Source organism: Emys orbicularis, chromosome 17, assembly GCF_028017835.1.
Source record: "Emys orbicularis isolate rEmyOrb1 chromosome 17, rEmyOrb1.hap1, whole genome shotgun sequence".
In the NCBI taxonomy this organism is placed as follows: domain Eukaryota; kingdom Metazoa; phylum Chordata; order Testudines; family Emydidae; genus Emys; species Emys orbicularis.
In genome coordinates this window covers 8,321,394-8,339,122 of record NC_088699.1, presented here as the reverse complement: position 1 = coordinate 8,339,122, position 17,729 = coordinate 8,321,394, and the positions used below count along the sequence as shown (strand labels likewise).

The 17,729-nt window shown below is 42.9% G+C and overlaps 1 protein-coding gene across 3 annotated transcripts in view; it reads left to right on the top strand.

The window, feature by feature from the left end:
• Window positions 1-17,729, top strand: part of ACACA (acetyl-CoA carboxylase alpha) — a 183,284-nt gene that overhangs the window by 86,802 nt on the left and 78,753 nt on the right. For all 3 annotated transcript variants that reach the window (XM_065418240.1, XM_065418238.1, XM_065418237.1), the window contains 6 exons: window positions 93-248; window positions 1,133-1,279; window positions 13,429-13,698; window positions 14,070-14,167; window positions 15,423-15,543; window positions 16,041-16,151. In XM_065418240.1, the coding sequence (XP_065274312.1) occupies window positions 93-248; window positions 1,133-1,279; window positions 13,429-13,698; window positions 14,070-14,167; window positions 15,423-15,543; window positions 16,041-16,151 (903 nt within the window). The remainder of the gene's footprint in view (window positions 1-92; window positions 249-1,132; window positions 1,280-13,428; window positions 13,699-14,069; window positions 14,168-15,422; window positions 15,544-16,040; window positions 16,152-17,729) is intronic.

Genomic DNA, 17,729 nt, shown 5'->3' with positions numbered 1-17,729 from the left:
ATGGATTCTGATGGGGACATCTCCCCGGAGCTGATCTGGTTGATGGATCTCAGGTTGCCTTTCTTTTACGCTGGTCATGTTTTCTGCTGCAGATTATGTTCCAGGCATACGGAGATAAACAGGGCCCACTTCATGGCATGCTGATCAACACCCCATATGTGACAAAAGATCTGCTCCAGTCCAAGAGATTCCAGGCACAATCTTTAGGGACGACGTATATCTATGACATCCCTGAGATGTTCCGGCAGGTAAATCTTCCTTGGCAGGTCTTACTGGGGTGTTTCTAGAGTTTTGTACCAGCAAAGCGTGCCCTCGTTGGTCATCAAGGGAACCTAGTAGCTGGAGCTGTGAAACTCCACGCTGGAGCCATGAAATTGGCAAGAAAGCCGGGCAGCTAGAGCCTGGCTGCCACCGGCTCCCCACTCCCAGCTGGGCTGCTGCCCGGAGGGTCCCTGCTCAGAGAGGCGAGACACGCCAGGCAGCTGCCCCCAGCTGGGAGTGGGAGGAAGAGAAACCCCAGGTGGCTACCCCCCTGCTCCCTGCCCTGGCTCTCAGCCCCCAACACTGCCCCTCTTCAGTCAATGGAAGTGCTCCTGGTGAGACGCACACCGCTGACAGGAGGGTAGTGTGTACATCAGCCACTGCAGTGATTACGGTGATGTTTGTAAGCCGACCTAAAGTAGGTTGACTTAGATTTGTAGTGTAGACATGCCCCAAGTCTGCTACGAGTCGGATTAGATAATACAGTGGTGGTAGTGTTTGGCACGGCACCAGTATGAATTACAGATACTACTAACCTTTCTGCTATAGACAAGGCCTTAGTGAATGAGGTTGGTGTATGGTAGAATCCATCACACGAGGTATTTCCTGTGTGCTAGCTTGGATTCTATACCTGGCTTGTTGGGTTATCAAATCACAAAACTGTGGCTATTGTTACTTTGACTAAAATCATGGTTCAGGGTTTGAAATTTCCTCTAAGATGGGATCCAGTGAATAGTGTCAGCCAAACGCTGTTTATTGGGAGAGTTAATGGGTATAGAAGTAGTTTCTGTCTTGATACTGAGTCATAACAGGTTACATCAAGTATACCAAGAGTCAATCTTAACAAAAACATCTCTCTTCACCTTTATAGTCTCTGATTAAACTCTGGGATTCTATGAGTGAATATGCATTGCTCCCAACACTGCCATTGCCTTCTGATATGCTAACGTATACTGAACTGGTACTGGATGATCAAGGTCAGCTGGTGCATATGAACAGGCTGCCAGGAGGAAATGAGGCAAGTTACTTTCTAAAACTACTTCCCCCCCCCCTTTCTCATCAGCAATATGTTGTAGTTATAGACTGGCTTTGAAAATTGTAGTGAAAATGTACCAATCCAGGTTCAAAAACTACTTGTGCTCCTTTCATGGGTGAAATCTTTCTCTTGAAAATGAGATTTTTGTCTCATTGAAGATGAATACCTTCCATACAATTGGAACTTTAACCTCCATAGTAAATTATGGTTTAGTTTCAAATTTGTGCTAATGCTATATTTTTTCCTTCTAATCAAAAGGTGTACCATTCAAGTATTTCTGGTAGCTAGAGTTTATATTTTAAATTTTTTTTTACAAAGCTAAATAGAAATGTTTTTGTTCACTTAAAAAAAAAAAAAAAAAAGAGAGAGAACTAATTTTATATATGTTTTATTTAAATGTTCCCCTGCAGTGTTTGGGTAATAAACTGGCAAAGTGTGTGCAACAGCCCCCTCTAGTGACTGGTCCTCTAGACAGCCTAATGGAGTTACTCTTCGCTCAAGTCTGTGCTGTGATGTTGGAAGTCCAAACTCTGCTCATGACCTCTGCGGGCTGGTGGTGGTGGTTACTTTTGCAAGGCAGAGATTGCAGGGTTGAGCTAACTTGAAAGTGAAATTAACTAGTACAAAAGTGAAACCGACCAGTTCATTTTCATTGTCCAAATTAAGTGAAGTGCAAAAAGTAAATATGTCTCTTCAGCTATTTAAGTTTAAACAATCTAAGGTGGTAGTTGCATTCATTTTTTTATATGATTGTTAAAGTAACCGTATCCCTTTAACCAGATATGTAACCTTAAGACTGGCAAGAGTGTCGTTCCTATATCAAAACCATTGGGAGGAGAGAGTAGGTTATTCCAACAAAGAAGTTCAATAGAGGTTTGCAGCAGTGTTTACTGCATCTCTCTTTATAAGCCCTTTGTCAGGGAAAGGCTTTGAATCTGAATTTTCAAGTCAAACCCAGTCAATAAATGGAGACGTAAGGAGGTTTTTTTCCGCTGCTGCTGGGGGTATAGGAAGAATGGTTTCACTAATGTAATTAAAACCCCAAATGAGCTTTTTTTTTTTTTTTTTTGGGTTAATTTTGTTTTTTGCCCAGAAGTCCACGGCTGCAGTGCTGTGCGGAGCCTCTTACCACGATCTTTCTCTTTCCGTCTGCATTTCTCTCTGCTCTCGTTCTGTGTTTGAGCGGGTAGAGACTGGGGGAATAGCGAAGTCCCCGAGGGACAGAGCTCTGTTCTTGCTGAAATTACAAGCACAGAGCTGCCTGGGCATGAACATGTAGTGTTTACTCTGCCAGTATGAATACAAATAGTCTTATTATACGAGATTCTGTACCCAAAGACCAAAAAAAAATTAGTAGTTTTTTTTAACCCTTGAAAGACTTAGTTGTGCCTTGTGTGGAAACAAGTGACATAGCAGCACAAAGAGCCCTGCGGTGGCTATACAAATAATGCCCTGGTTAAAACTCCGTCTGTATGATGCTGTTACGCTATACGGTGAGTTGTTTGAATTCTTGCCTTATTTTCAAACAACCTGGAGGTGGTGTTTGGGGTGTTTTATCCCCACCTTTTGCTGTCCATATGCTTTGAAGATGATTGAGAATGGAAGTATGTGGCCAAATTCTGAGTCGTGTCTCGATGACTCCATTGAGATTCTGGACTGGGCTACTCCCTCGTGCAATCTTCCGGTGCGTGCTCTCTGTCTCAATTGAAGCAGAGAGAGAGAGAGACTGAAGACTCCATTTCTCTCCTGTCCCAGAGAGGTTTGTGGCTAATGCTCCGGGCAGCTTGTAAACGATGTCAGCCAAGCCAGTTTTCCGATAGATTAGTTACAGTAGGACAGTGCACAGCGAAAATGAGGTTTGAGGTGTTAGTATCTTATTCTGTTACTAGTAGCCAGGGGACACAATAGTACACCTTCACTGGAGAAGTGGCCAATCTAAGGAAGGGGTTTCAGCAGTCAAAAGTCTGAAGGACAGGTGACACGCAAGAGATGATGAGCTGTCGAACAGATGCATTCCTCTGTGCTGCATTCACTTTATCAGGGAGAGCTGACTTTAGGCTTTTATGGTTTAATTTGTTTTAGCTGAGGAAACAGATTTGTCACAAGCCTGCACTCAAGCTCCTCGCACCAAGGAAGATGGCAAGTGGGAGGGGAGGAGGGACAGTTGAGGTTTGATTCCTCAGCTTCATCTCTGGAATGGAAAAGGCAACCTGGATAAAACCAAGCTGACAGGCGTGTTTAAAACGAAGAGGCAGTAAATAGATCCATGCTGCTTTTCTCACAAATAAGATGGGTCCCACAGATGCTGCATATTTCTACCTAGAAGTTATGCAGACTGTTATCTACCAGGAACAAAGGGTCCTTGCTGTCACCCACCTTTGTGGGAGAAGCTTGTAGTTCTGGGTGTAGATAGGCATTGTCCAGGAGACATAGAAGAGAGGAAAATTATAACATTTTAAACTGGTTCAACTCTTTGTTTCAGACACATCTGAGAATTTGCCATCTTTTCACCAAATACATTTCATTTGTTCTCCAAACTTGTCTGAATGTATGTGAGAGGATACATTAACATAAACAAACACGCTCTCCTTTAAAATGATAAAGTTGATAGGACTTGTTGCATAGTGAATCATGAATGGAAGGCAATGTGGCTAAAGGAGTGAGCACAAGATGGAAGTTAGACCTCTTAGGTCCTTATCGTTGGGCCCTTATCGCCTGTCTCTCACTTTCTTCACTGGTAAAATAGGCTAGTACTGATGTTGTTCATGGTGTTGTGAGGATTAATTAGTTAAAATTTACAAAACAAAAAAAACCAAACCTTAGATGCTGTAATTACCAGATCAGTGCTAGGTGTTACGTTGCAGTGCCACACAAACAGAGGATGTAATTGAAGCTAGGTGATATGCTATAATGGTGAAAGAAGACACTTCTTTTTTTTTTTTTTTTTTTTTTGGTTCTGTTAACTCCGTGGCAAAGTCTGAGTTGAATTTAAAAGCTGGTTGAAATGGGTGAAAGTGGAGGGAGGTTGAGGAGTACTATTACGACCTGACATAAATTGCAATTTTTCTTTTCCTTATAGAACCCCATAAAATGTCTAAATAATGCTGTGAAGGTAAATTTTCCTCAGCCCCACAGCTATACAAAACAGCTTTATTTGTTTCTTTATGATGTTCTTTTCAGAGGAGATTGGTAAACTTAAGAGATTGGTGATGGGAAAGAGTCTTTCTTCTCAAGTTAGTTCACAACCAAGCCATGTTGGCAATGACTGAAAGTCACAACCATTGGATAACTGGTTTGGGAGACGTTTGGTGGTCTCAGACCAGATCTCAGTGGACAGATAACCACATCACAAAAACCACCACCATGTTTGACAGTAATTATGTCTCTTGCTGGCAGACTCAACAAAAAGGCCAAGGACTTAATGGACTATGACGATGGAACTCCGCACTCATTCTTAGATTTTGGTCCTGCTGGCCTGGGGATGAGATGTCTTAGTAGGATAGTGTGGGGGAGGTTGCACTGCTACTGGCCAGGCTGTACCTGTTCTCTTGCTACATGGAAACTGTTAATCTCCGGGGCTTTCAAGACAGTGGTGTCTTTTTCAAGTCATTTTTCCATTCAGACAGTTCTGAGTGGCGTCCACTGACTCTTTGGATGACTTCTTGAGAAGTGGACTTTGTCCAGTTTTCTTCTCAGTGTCCCTTTCTCTGGATTCCTCATTTTGACCCTGTGACCTGCACCCCCATCCCTATTTGTTCATTTTTGTCCCCAGTACTCAGTTAAACTCTGGGTTCTGTGGCCCCTCCTAGCCTGAGAGGTGTTTGCCTTTTGCTCCGCTAGGCTCCACCCACCCTCCCAGGATTTAAATAGACTGGCACTAAATTCACAACAGCATAAAATTCAAAACTCTTTTGGAGCTAATTTGCTAATACAGGTTTGTTAATGGCAGAAAATATGTATGTAGGAGAGCCGAAGAAGGTCTAGCATGTGGAGAATAAAGTCTTAGCAGCCAGCAATAATTCCATCACGTTCCCTGGCAAATTGGAGCGAAGACTGTGACTGTCTATGGGACAAAAGTCACACATGGGAACATGTCAAAAACGAAGTGCCAGCTAGGTGGACGCTCAGGATGCCTCAGAGTCAGGCCCTAAAATGGATAGACACATGGCACTGACATTTGTAAGTTTAAATAAAAAGTTGCATAATTGAAAAAGAAAAATATTGCATTGCAAAAATTTGCAAACAAAAACATCTCTGATTGTTAAGGTTTTCAGTTAAATCGTTTTAAGTTCAGATAGTTGATATGTTTGTATACATTCCACCACAACTTTTTTTAAACTAACTCCTGCTAGTTTGTATCTTCACATTTAAAAAAAAAAAAAAAAAAAAAAAAAAGTCTGGACTGTTCAGAGTTCAGTGCAGCAAGGTGCTGAAGAGTTTCTACGGAGGGTGTTCCGGGGGGGTCCCTTTGGCAGCAGCAGGGGCTGGAGGTGCTCAGAATCTTGTACTCTTGGAATACAGATCGATGTGGTCTATGGAGAACTTTGCATGTTTTGATTTAGGTGTATGGCTGACAGTTGCTCTCTTACAGACTGTCTACCCTAGAAGTTTAACTGCCATGGCTGAGGCTGTAACATGAATCTCTAATATGGTTCTATAAGCATGTTGTCCTGTTAGAACATGGATGACCCTAGCAGTGCCAGACAATGGTGTGTTAGCAGAGGGAGATTTTTACAGGATTTTCCAAAGTACCCAGCAGCTTCCATTGAGAGAACATTTAAAAATGTGTCTATTTCATTGAGTAGCTCTTCTGAAAGTCTGGCCTGTAGTTCAGAGTGGATAGTCTTACCTGGGGAGCTATATCAATCACTTCCTACCAGTCTCCTCAAGGAGTACTATATTGAGTCTAAAGACTGGGGCTGACAACCAGAGCACCACCGCCTCCAAGTGCGGGAGAGGCGGGAGAAACTCCAGCCTTGGCTGCCTCACAGAGAGAGATTGGAGGAGGGGAGGAAGGAGAGCCCGAGCCTGGATGGCCGGGCTCTGGCTGTCAACCCTGGAGCGGCAGGTCTCTGGCTATCTGCCTCCCAGGTGTGCATGGCCCTTCTGCATGCTCCCCAGCCACCCAGGATTGACAACCAGAGCTCTTCCCCCCCTAAAAAGCACAATGCTCGTGCTCCCCCTTCTCCCCATTCCCGTGCCTCCCTGGGGAGGCCTACCCCTTACCTTAGACCAGCAGTTCTCAAACTATCCAAAAAATTATCTGAAATCCCACCATTAAAAAAGTGATCGTTTTTGTGGGCCATCAGGTCACTCTTCATACTGTTAGAGATTTCACTGCTCATTTTTAAACAGGGGGCATGCTTCTGTTTCGCTAAAGCATTTTATAAACTTTGACCCAAATTCACCACCGCCCTCAGAGTCCGTGGAGTTGTGCCCCCTTATGGCAGCAGTGAATTCGGCCCTTCAAGACAAGGAGATAATGGATGTAACTGGGACACCCCTGGCGCTGCCCCACCCCCAGTTCTCCAGCTATGTCAGATGGAAATGTACATAGGAAGACCATGTCATTTTTCCCTGTTGACACTAGATGTCACAGTTTTTCCTTCACAGTAACCTGAGCGTGAGACAGAATCTCTAATTGAACCTTTTTGTGAAGCATTTGCCAGCATCCTTTCCATTGCAGGTGGGAAGATTTGGCCAGGTGTGTTACAGGACAGAACGAAGTAAAGGGCTAGAGGAACCCCTGTGCAGCAGCTCCAGGTGTTGTTTGGTGCAACAGAGGGATAGCTAATGAATATTGTGCAGGGAAGGCTTAATAGTTAAACTGTTTTTCTGCTCTGTGGATTCTATTTTGTTGCCTTGAATTCCCCTCTCTTATGGCAGGGCTTAAGGTATTAAAACCTCAGAGCTCGAACACGTATAGTAATCATGAAAGAACTTGGGTTGCATGATTACAAGGTCTGTAAAATAGCAAAGGGTTGGAAGGGGAATGGAATAAGTTTGTCTGTGTGTGTTTCCATTCATGCTCCCCCCACATTTGTTTTATGACAGTGACTGCAATTCTGTGTGTTTAGAACTCCTCCCCTTGATAAGACTTGGGAACAAACTCTTTATAAAGGCTCTTGGAGGCTGTAGACAGGGAACCTGGGCAACTCTTTCTGTTGTACTCATTGGAAACCATTCTTGTGCAGTTGTTCATTACGTGAGCCTCCTGTCACAGAATACCTTAGGCCCCATCGGCACTTCGATATCTGATGGCAATAGCGTAAGGACCAGAATGGAACAGCTTTTTTTTGTTGAGAACTGTAGATTGCTGTTTTACTGAAAGATGAAAGTTTCTTGAAATGTGGAGTGGGACACATGAATTTAAAAGAACAAACTTCCTGACGTGGGTTCCTGAGCATTGGTGAAGGCAAATCTTTTTTTTTTTCTTTCTTTCTTTCCCTTTTTATATGCCTGGAACATTTAATGTGTCCGTAAATTAATAACGGGTGTGAAGAGTAGACCTATTTAGTGGGTCTTTTTTAAGTCCATGTTAGGATTATAATGAATGGTGGGACACATGCAGAAGACACTGGAATATGGGATTTTGAGCACAAAACTGCACTGTTCAACAGCAGTTCATATGGTTAAAAGCAGATGCCTCATAGCAACTCAGATTGCCGAGGTCGGTTAATCCTCCATGCTGATCAATTACTTCAGCATGCTATTTCTCACACACAGCTTCATAGACAACAGTAACATCTGTAACCCTCATTTTATAGTGTGTGTGTGTGAGAGAGAGAGTAGCGCTAGTAGTTTAAGATTTGAAAGCTTTGCATTCTAAACATCAATTTTCAGATGCTTATAACCTACTAAAATGTATTTTTGAGCTGGAACTTCTCATGTTTGGTCTTAGCCAGAAGGTTAATTTTTGGAAATTTATAAGAAAATCAATTCAGCCATTTTTGAGTTACCAGTGTTGAAAAAACAGACTTTTTCCAGTGGTTAAGATAAGTGTTTAGATTCTTTTATACAGTTAAGCACTACTCTGGGCAATACTTAATGCTATTCAAAAATACAGAAGAAAAAATGTTATTTCCTATGCTGCCCTTCCTGTAAGGTTAGTTTTGCAAAGTTTTATACTTAAACCTCATCTCATACATACATACATACATACATACATACATATATATAATCTCCCTCTCTCTCTCTCTCTCTCTCTCTCTCTCTCTCAAAAAAAAAAAAAGATAATACTGCTGACATTTATTCTTTAACTCAAGCAGTAGAAGTCTGTTCTATGGGCCAGAAGTTTCAGATGCTGTTGCTGACCCATGTAGGGAGTCATGGTTGCACCCAGTGCAATTTCTATGGGTTATTTTCCCCTTCAGTCTTATTACTGAAAAAACAACACAACCCAACCACATTCAGTATCCATCCTGTGCACTGAAGGCCTGTTCCAACACCCACTGGAGTCAATAGACACTGGTTCAGGCCCTGAATGAGGCAGAGGTTGCCTGGGGAAAAAATGTGATGATGTAATTAAGAACTGGATCACAATATATCTGCATGAGGAGGAAGAATGAAGGTTGCATGGGTAACCTTTATTCTGGTATTTCCTAACTTTTGAGAGCTTGACTTTGAAATCTTTAAATTTCCTTTTTGGTATAGTTTTTGTATGATGTAATATATAATACACGTCTGTACATGCACTTATAGATGTGCATATAAAACGCACATATATACATAGACTAGAACGGGAGATGAGATGTGATTTGTGTAACCATGAAGACTCTAAGAGGGAAATGCTGTATGTTAATTGTCAGCAAACTTTTTAAAAAAACCATCAGCCCTGTTAGGGACATTTTCAGAGAGCCATGTCCAGGTTTACAAATTTAAAAATAAATAAATAAAATTAAGCATGGTAAAAAGTACACGTGCTCGAACGTCATCCTTGTGCGGAGAGAAATAGAGTGAAATAAGACGATTGCCATAAACGCCAATGCTGGTGAATAACAAGCTGTTCTAGTTTACATTAGATTTTGTGTCAACTACATTTTCTTGAGGAATTACTGAACATGGTAGAAAGGGTCTTGCAGCTTCCCCCCAGGGTCCCTACCATTTGCATCCGTGTCCCATCACTTCTTGTATCTGCTGTGCTACTGTGAGAGAGAATGGAACCATAGTTTCTTCCCGTTCCCTTTGGTATCTGTCGTCAACAGCTCTGACTGCCACTGGCAGTCAATTTGTAACTGAATCAGTGTGTGTATTACTGTTCACATTGATAGCACAATTAATGTTGAAGTCAATTTTGGTGTTAATTTTAGGTCATGATTAGTGTTGACACTGTGTGTCAAACTAATGACATTTTAGCATCATGAAAATGAACATTAGTTAATATCACGTTTTTACTATCTGCTAACGGTTACATTAAGCCAAGATCTCCTGGGAGAGGGTGTGTATAAAATTATATATATAAAACGTGTGCGTGTAATGGTATTCTGCATTGCTGGTGTTACTCAGGGAGCAAATGACATCTAAGCACTGCATCCTAATCACAGTTTGGAACACCAGAAATAATGATCACTTCTGATCGGAGGCTGTGAATAATTCATCTGGTTTGATTTTCACGTTCTGTCCAGTGATACTTTTCAAACCAAATGTGTTTCTACAGAAGAATAATGGCCCCACTTCTTATGGAAATACCGTGGCACAAATCATTTCACCAACATAAAAACAGTTAAATAAGACGGTTCTTGTTTTTATTTTTTCCTCCCCTCCTGCTCTCTCTCTCTCGCTCTTCCTTGTGCTGGGGATCGAAGTGTGGCAAGACAAGCGCTTCCAACACTGCTGTGGCTGTTTTCAAGATCCTATTTTTAAACCACCACCCCTCGCCATCACCCCGTGATTGTTCTGGCAGCACTCTTAGGTGATTAGCTCAGCCTGCCTAATTAACCTGTGAACTCTCCCTTTTTGGCATGCTGCCGTTAAGTTAAAAACCACATTTTTTTTTCTCTAAAATAGAAAGCTCTCCCCTCCTACCCATAAATTTAAACAGCATATGAGCCTTTCAAAGAAAAAAAATCCTTGGCTGTGCCCTGTGTTTTTTATTACTAGCCAACTAACACTGATGATAGTATATGTTGGGGAATCAAAAAGAGCCGTGAAATAGTGTAGTGACACATTGGTGCTTTTTTATAGCATACGTTTGTTTCTGACTCTTTCATTATAAAACTATTTTCAAGAGTCTATATAGTTACTTGGATATGAAAATTCATTGTACCCTAGTTAAATAACACTACAGCAGTGGGGCAAAGAGAATTTAAGATAAGGATGCGCATTACATATGCAGAACCCCAGGCTGGGAAGCAAATACGGTGCTGCTGTTCTGAGTTGTATTGTATTGGTAGGAAGTTTTTTGAGTATGGAGGCTTCTATTCTAACATACAGAAATCATTGCGTTGTTCTTACATCCAGGGAGGCAGCCTGATCTTAAGGATGGAGCATGGGACTGACCGTTAGGACTCTTGATTGGAATCCGGCTCTGACACTGGCCCACTGAGAGAGCAGGAGCAAGACAATTAATTCCTCTGTGCCTCAGTTTACCCATCTGTAAACTGAGGACAGTAATATTTTATCTTTGCAAAGCATATTATGAGCCTGTCATAGTGTGTGTGATCCTGTTTCCTTCTTTTGACTGGCCACAGGGAGGATTAAGGACCTAGTCTTACTGAAAGCTAACAAAGCTCCTCCTGTAGCTTAAGTGGTTTTGTGCTTGTGTGTTGGTTCTGAATATTCCAGGTTTCATCCCTGCTAATGACCTTAGTCTGGTGGTAGCCAGGGCAGCCGTGGTTTGTTACACTAGGGTAGATATCTGTGCAAAATATTAGTATTTTGTGTGTCTTCTCTTGGAAGAAGTTTACAGTGCAATTTGTGTGCCATTTTTAAGACAAGAAAGTAAAAGGGAGTCTGGGCAACTATCTCCCCAGAGTTCAAACTGGGATTCCTGCCTTATTTGGCGTGGAGGCTGGCCTCAGAACTTTTTGTGAAGTGCCCACTTCAAGTTTTTAGTTATGACTTTAATGAGGAAATAAGGATTTTTTTTTTTTTTTTTTTTTTTTTACTGTCGGAAATATAATGGAGGATTGAACTGATCTGTGGCCAAACTTGTGTTTTATTAAACTACCTGTGAGAGGGATGCCCTCTTGGGCAGCCCACAGTGTCTTCGGGCTAATCTGGAAGTCCTTAACTCAGTGCAAACTCATTTTGATGATGATGATTTATTGTAAAATTTGCCCATCCTAAATGCCAGATCCTGAGCTACTTAAATTCAGCCCATGACCGCTCTCCTTGTAATTGTGAGGCCAGGAGGACAAAGATGATCAGTTGCAAGGTTTGGGGGTGGGGGTGGTTGCTGCTGAAATTAAAAAGGGAAAGGTTATGGCTGCTGGATCTATTTTTGATCAATAAGCTTGCTCTTTGGGCTCCTGGTAAGTTATCTATGTGATCCTTGTTGTCTTTGCTGAGGCTCAGAGGTCTTTGGGGTGGTCAGCAGCTGCAGCGACTTGTTGTATAGCATTAAGGCTTTCCATTAATTTAGCAACAAGATTGGTATTTGAGCAAAACATCCAGCTGACCTTTTGGGGTTTATGCTCCTGTCTCGGCAACTGATGCATATCTCTCGCCTCTAAACACTCTGCAGTTTGATGCTGAAACTTACCTGTACATCAGCAAATATTAATAAAAATTACCTACCTCCAGCCCCCAGTGCCATATCATTTAAAATGAGAGTGAAGAAATGGAGCCCATAGGAAGATGCACAGAAAGCTCTAACGTTCTGTTCACCTGCGATCCCAGCCATTGAAAGGGAGGAGAAGGGAAAGGAGCTGTCAGAGAGCTGTGATGTTTTTGGATAGCTGCCTGCATTTTCTCCAAAGATCCTTTGATTAATTTCTCTGTCGGGCTTTTTTTTTTTTTTTTTAATGAAACTATTACAGTGTATCTTATTGCAGACATTGATTGGCTCTTGTCTGTGTATTGTGCCCATTTTGATTTGTATTAAACAGCACATATCTATCTGCTGCTTCTCTCCCCCCCCATCCCACCTCCCTTCTAGTTCATAATGCTCAGAATCCCAAGTATCCACAATGAGAGCTTCACCCATACTGATTGCAAAGGATGTGCAATCGGCTTGAGGAATGTGTACTCTGCTTGTGATTGTTGGGCCAGCCGAGACTGGGTGAAGCATGTGGCTTTCAGGGCTAGGCTGCTATTTACATCTGTTAATGATGCTCCTTGATGGCCAGCTCCCCAGTGCGATCATACACAGAGGCTAAGAGGCGAGAGAGATGCAGGCTCCAGAAGTTGCTCATCTCCATTAGGCAGGACCAGGAGAGATCATCTGGTGATTTAAAAAAGAAAAATACTCAATAAAAACACATTACTTATACTGGTGAGCTTGAAAAGTCAGGCTGAAGGCGAAAGAGGCTGCAGCGGTGTCTGTGGAAAGCAAGGGGACAGAGACACAGAAACGCAGGAGAAGGGTGGAAAACAAAAGTCGAGACAGTTGAGAAATAAAGGGATTAAAGCAGAGAGGGCAACAGGAGATGGAAAGGAGCCGATGAGCGTTCTAGGCCAGGAGTCCTTCTGAAATGTGATTGGCTGGGTGGCCCTGAAGAGATGGTAGGGACTCCTGTAAACAAAGGGCACTGAAACAGAATGCTTTAACTAACCCCATGTCCTCTGTGACACACACTAAGCTCAGCGAGAAGAGAGAAGGATCTTGTAGGATGTGTCTCGGAGTGATGGTAAATCCCTGAATGGATTGCCTAGAATAGATGGTAAAGGGAGAAACAATGCTACTGAATGTCTTGGGTGGGGAAAATGCAGCCACACGGGGAAATGTGGTCCAGGGGCTGGGGTGGCAAGTTGAGGACTGGTTTTGTAGTCCTTACTCCAGCAATACTCTCGGTGAAGAATGCAGATTGGGAACCTTATTGAGCTCGTGTATCCACAGTGCTGTACTTTGTGGGTCCTCATATACCGTGCATGATTTTGAATCAAGTGAGCATGGAGGCAGAAATCCATCTATTAGTATTGGAATATTTATATTTGAAACTCCCCCCCCCCCCCCTTTTGTGTGACCACAGATTGGCATGGTGGCTTGGAAAATTACCCTCAAGAGCCCTGAGTGCCCAGATGGCCGTGATATCATAGTCATTGGCAATGACATTACATACCGAATAGGGTCCTTTGGGCCCCAAGAGGACCTGCTGTTCCTTAGGGCTTCTGAACTTGCTCGAACAGAGGGTATCCCACGAATTTATGTGGCTGCCAACAGTGGAGCGAGGATTGGTTTGGCTGAGGAGATTCGTCACATGTTTCATGTTGCCTGGGAAGACCCCGATGACCCTTATAAAGTAAGTAGACGCTCGATCTCGGAGGCAGTGTGCAATAGCAGAACTATGGGATGTACCACAGGCTAGTCTTATATTTGCAGTAGCCAGTCTTTTTTCACAGAGGTGAGCTAAAGCTCTGCCAGACATTTAGGCACAAAGTTAGCCTTGGTACTGGCTCACTAATTAGCAGAGTTACACCAAGGAGGAATTCAGGCCCGATTTTCAGAGGTTCTGGGCATCCTTGACCTCCACTGGAGCTGCAGGTGCTGAAAAACTCCTATTATTACCCCTTCTGGGTAAATACATCTCTTGGAAAGGTTTCTTTTTTGGGATGGGGCCACAGGAGGGATTCACTGATGAGAATGAGTAAAACTAATTATTTGTCCCCACAGGGTTATAAATACTTGTACCTAACGCCTCAAGATTATAAGAAAGTCAGTGCCCTGAACTCAGTTCATTGTGAGCATGTGGAGGACGAAGGAGAATCCAGGTAAACTGCTGGGTCTAATCCTGCTTCACTTTGGATATATATGAGGGACACCTGTCACTTCCTTGTCTGTTTTCTCTTGTCTAGTCCCCAGGACATCCTATAGTGCCCAGTCTCATAACACATTTTGCCCCATTATTACGTTAGAACTAGAACAAGATAAAATGTTGTATCATGAAACATCTTGAAATGCCCTATCAAATGTAGTGGACCAAATAATATTTGTATTGCACTAGTGCCTAGGAGCCCCTATCGTGGAGCAGGGCCTCAGTGTGCTAGGCACTGTATAAACACAAAGATGGCCCTGCCCCCAAAGAGTTTACAGTCTGAGTAAGGGAAGTGCCTTCTCGGTTGGAAATACATAGTAGTGACAAGAGAACCCACTCAAGTGAATGTTTAACCGATTTTCCTTCTATGGCATGGGGTGCAGCTGCAGAACTGTCCTTTCCAAAAGGTTCAATTTCTATTCTAGGCAGCAGACAGCACCTACCCCTTCCACCTGCCCCCAGCGAGGGCACCACAAGTGTTGAGAATAAGAAAGGAGACACCGAGATTCTTAATGTGAGGCCTGGCGGTGGAAGGAGGGGGATATGCCTGGAGAGAAAAATGAGGTTTGCAGACAGATGGATGGGCTGTAAAAGAACAGGAAGGAGAGAGGAGGTTGGGAGCAGGAATTAGAGAGAGAGGCGCAGGCCTCAATTCGGAGAAGCACTTAAGCACATGCTTAAGTTCTTTTCTGAATCAGAGCCTCATGGAACAGAGCGATGTTAAGCCAGGAAGAGATGGAGGAGGGAGACAGGACTGGAGAAGGAAAGGCATGAAAGAGGAAAGTAAAGAGAAGGTAGGAGCCTAATTACAATTTTCTCATTCTCTCCCAATTTTTTTTTTCTTTTGGTCCCATTCCCGTCATTCCTTGCCCCTTTCCCCATAATCAGCTAGATCTCCTCATCTGCAGAGACAACCCAGGAACATTTCTCACTGGAGCTGACTTCAGTGTTGCCCCAGACGTTTGTCAGTAACCTGTGCAGCTCAGTCAGCCGTTTCTTCCCTATGGTGCTGCTTTGGCTGTCAGTGTGTAGGCCGGTTCCTTGGTGTTCAGCAAGGCCGTGGGTTGAGCTGGTATATAAATCCTGGCCAGTTTCTGCACACTACTGTTTGCAGCCTTAATGCTATTTAGTCATTTTCCGTGTTCTTAGCAGCGAATTGGTTTGGCAAAGCATTGGATCTTGTGTCTCAAAGTCTGTCTGTCTCCCCGCAGGTATAAGATAACCGATATTATTGGGAAGGAAGAAGGACTTGGAGTGGAGAACCTCCGAGGATCTGGGATGATTGCAGGAGAATCATCATTAGCCTATGAGGATATTATCACCATCAACCTGGTAATCCCCAACCGCTTTCTCTTCTTGCAACTTCATCTCCTATTTCAGCTGAAAATTTGACCGTGGAGTTCAGAATGTACATCTAGGGTCAGACCAACAGCTGGTGTAAATTGGCATATTCCCATGGATTTAGTGGAGCTATACCAATTAATAGCAGCGGAGGATCTGGCTGCTAAAACGTTTTCTTTTTGAAACAGCGAGGTGCATTTCAGAGTATGTTTTTAAATGCATTTGAAAAGCAAAGCAGCTCTAATTTGACGTAGTGGTCTGTTCAATTAACAAGCTATTGCTTTTTTTATTTTATTTTGTTTTATAAAACACATTCATCGTTCATTTTTAAATGAAATCTTAGATTCTGGAGCACAGTTCTGCACTGAGGGGTGGATTCTGTGGCCACAGAATACACAGGGGCCTGAAGTAAACACACCAGACTGCCTGGGTCGATGCATTTTTGGAGGTACGATAGGATATGATGCAAATGTGATTTGTATTTGTAGGTAACGTGTCGGGCGATTGGAATTGGGGCCTATCTTGTCCGGCTAGGACAGAGGACTATCCAAGTAGAGAACTCCCATATAATCCTGACTGGAGCTGGAGCCCTCAACAAAGTAAGTTCAATGCATCAGAATTCAATTTTGATCATGCTCTTTGGTGTGGACTGTATGAAATGAAAGCGTGCTTCTGTGCGACAAGCCTCTTCTCACACAACCCACCCCCACTACAATTGGCATGGTTTGGCCCATTTATTGTCTGCAGAAAAGTCACAGACTGTATGGATCAGGGAGACTGAATTCCCTTCTCAGTCCTATGGACAGTGCCTGCAGTCCAGGGCTGAGTCATGGGGCAGTATGTGGGATGCTTGCACTACTGCTGCCTGTGCTGCACCTGTTCTGTGGCTAAAGTAGTTCAATCTCCAGGACTGTCACTTTTGCACCTAAATTCACTTAAAGAAAATAAAATTGAATGTGGATTTTTAGGACTGATGCTGTATTTGGGCTGAGAGAATGTGTCATCTCCCGACCATAATCTTCTGCAATATTGCCATTGTCTGCCTGAATCCAGTCCATATTTTTCATAGACCGCATTCTGCTACGTGGCAGTTCCTGTTTGGAGTGTGCTCTAGCTCAGGTTTTCTCTCTCACTAGCTTGCTTGTGAGTCTGTTCTTGGCTGCTGTCTGTGTGCGCACAGTGGGCAGATCGTTGAAACAGAACAGATGTGTTTAAAATGCGTTCCCCCAATAGGGCTGAGGAAATGTAATAGTTAGAGCTTTGCAGACCTCTCCAGGATTTTTTTTTTTTTTTTTTTTTTTTCCTATTCATAAAATTAGTCCATTTGAGCAATTTTTTGTTTAATTGAAACCCAGGGTGATTTTTTTACAAGGATGACCCAGTTAATAATAAAAACAGGCATAATGTAACCAGTGACTATGATGGTCAAAGAGATACTGACCCATATAGAAAGGCTTTGTACTCAGTCTTCCATTGATTTCAGTGGGCTCATGCTGGGTTGCCCATCATGTTCTCGCTGAAGGAAAGGCTGTGTTATGTAACTGATACATTAGGTATCCCCCAAAGGTACATTAGGGGAAGGTCCTGAGAATCTGAGTCCCTTGATCAAGAGGGCCCCGTCATGGAGGAGCAGGTGAACCCTGCGTGACATTGCACTCTGTATGATTTTAGCAAAATATGCTAATGAGTGTGAATATAACGTAACTGGAATGTGCTTCATGCAAAAGGTCTCTTGTAAGGTATCATTACAAAGCTGATTATCTACTGAATGTGTTCATCCTATTTATATGAATGTATCATTCTTCTTACCTGAAACTAGAAATATGAAATATAACTCTGAGCACCTATTGTAATTATGCAAAGTGTGGGACATTAATGGTGGTTTGGAATCTTGATGGCTCCCATTAACCAGGACAATTGACTGTAGATGGCTCTGTTTTACTTGTAAGTCTTTACCTGTATACTTGTGTGGTGGCAAGTGGGTAATGAAGTCTTACAGTGACATGTGATCATGTCACCTGAACTGGAATCCATCGTTAACCTGGTGTTTTTCCATTTAGAAGGAGGGGTGGGAACCCAGAGAGGGACAAAGGATTCCCGCCTTATGCAAAAGATATATAAGTGGGTGGAACAGAACAAAGGGGGGCGTGTGATGGGGTACATGACTCACCACCTCT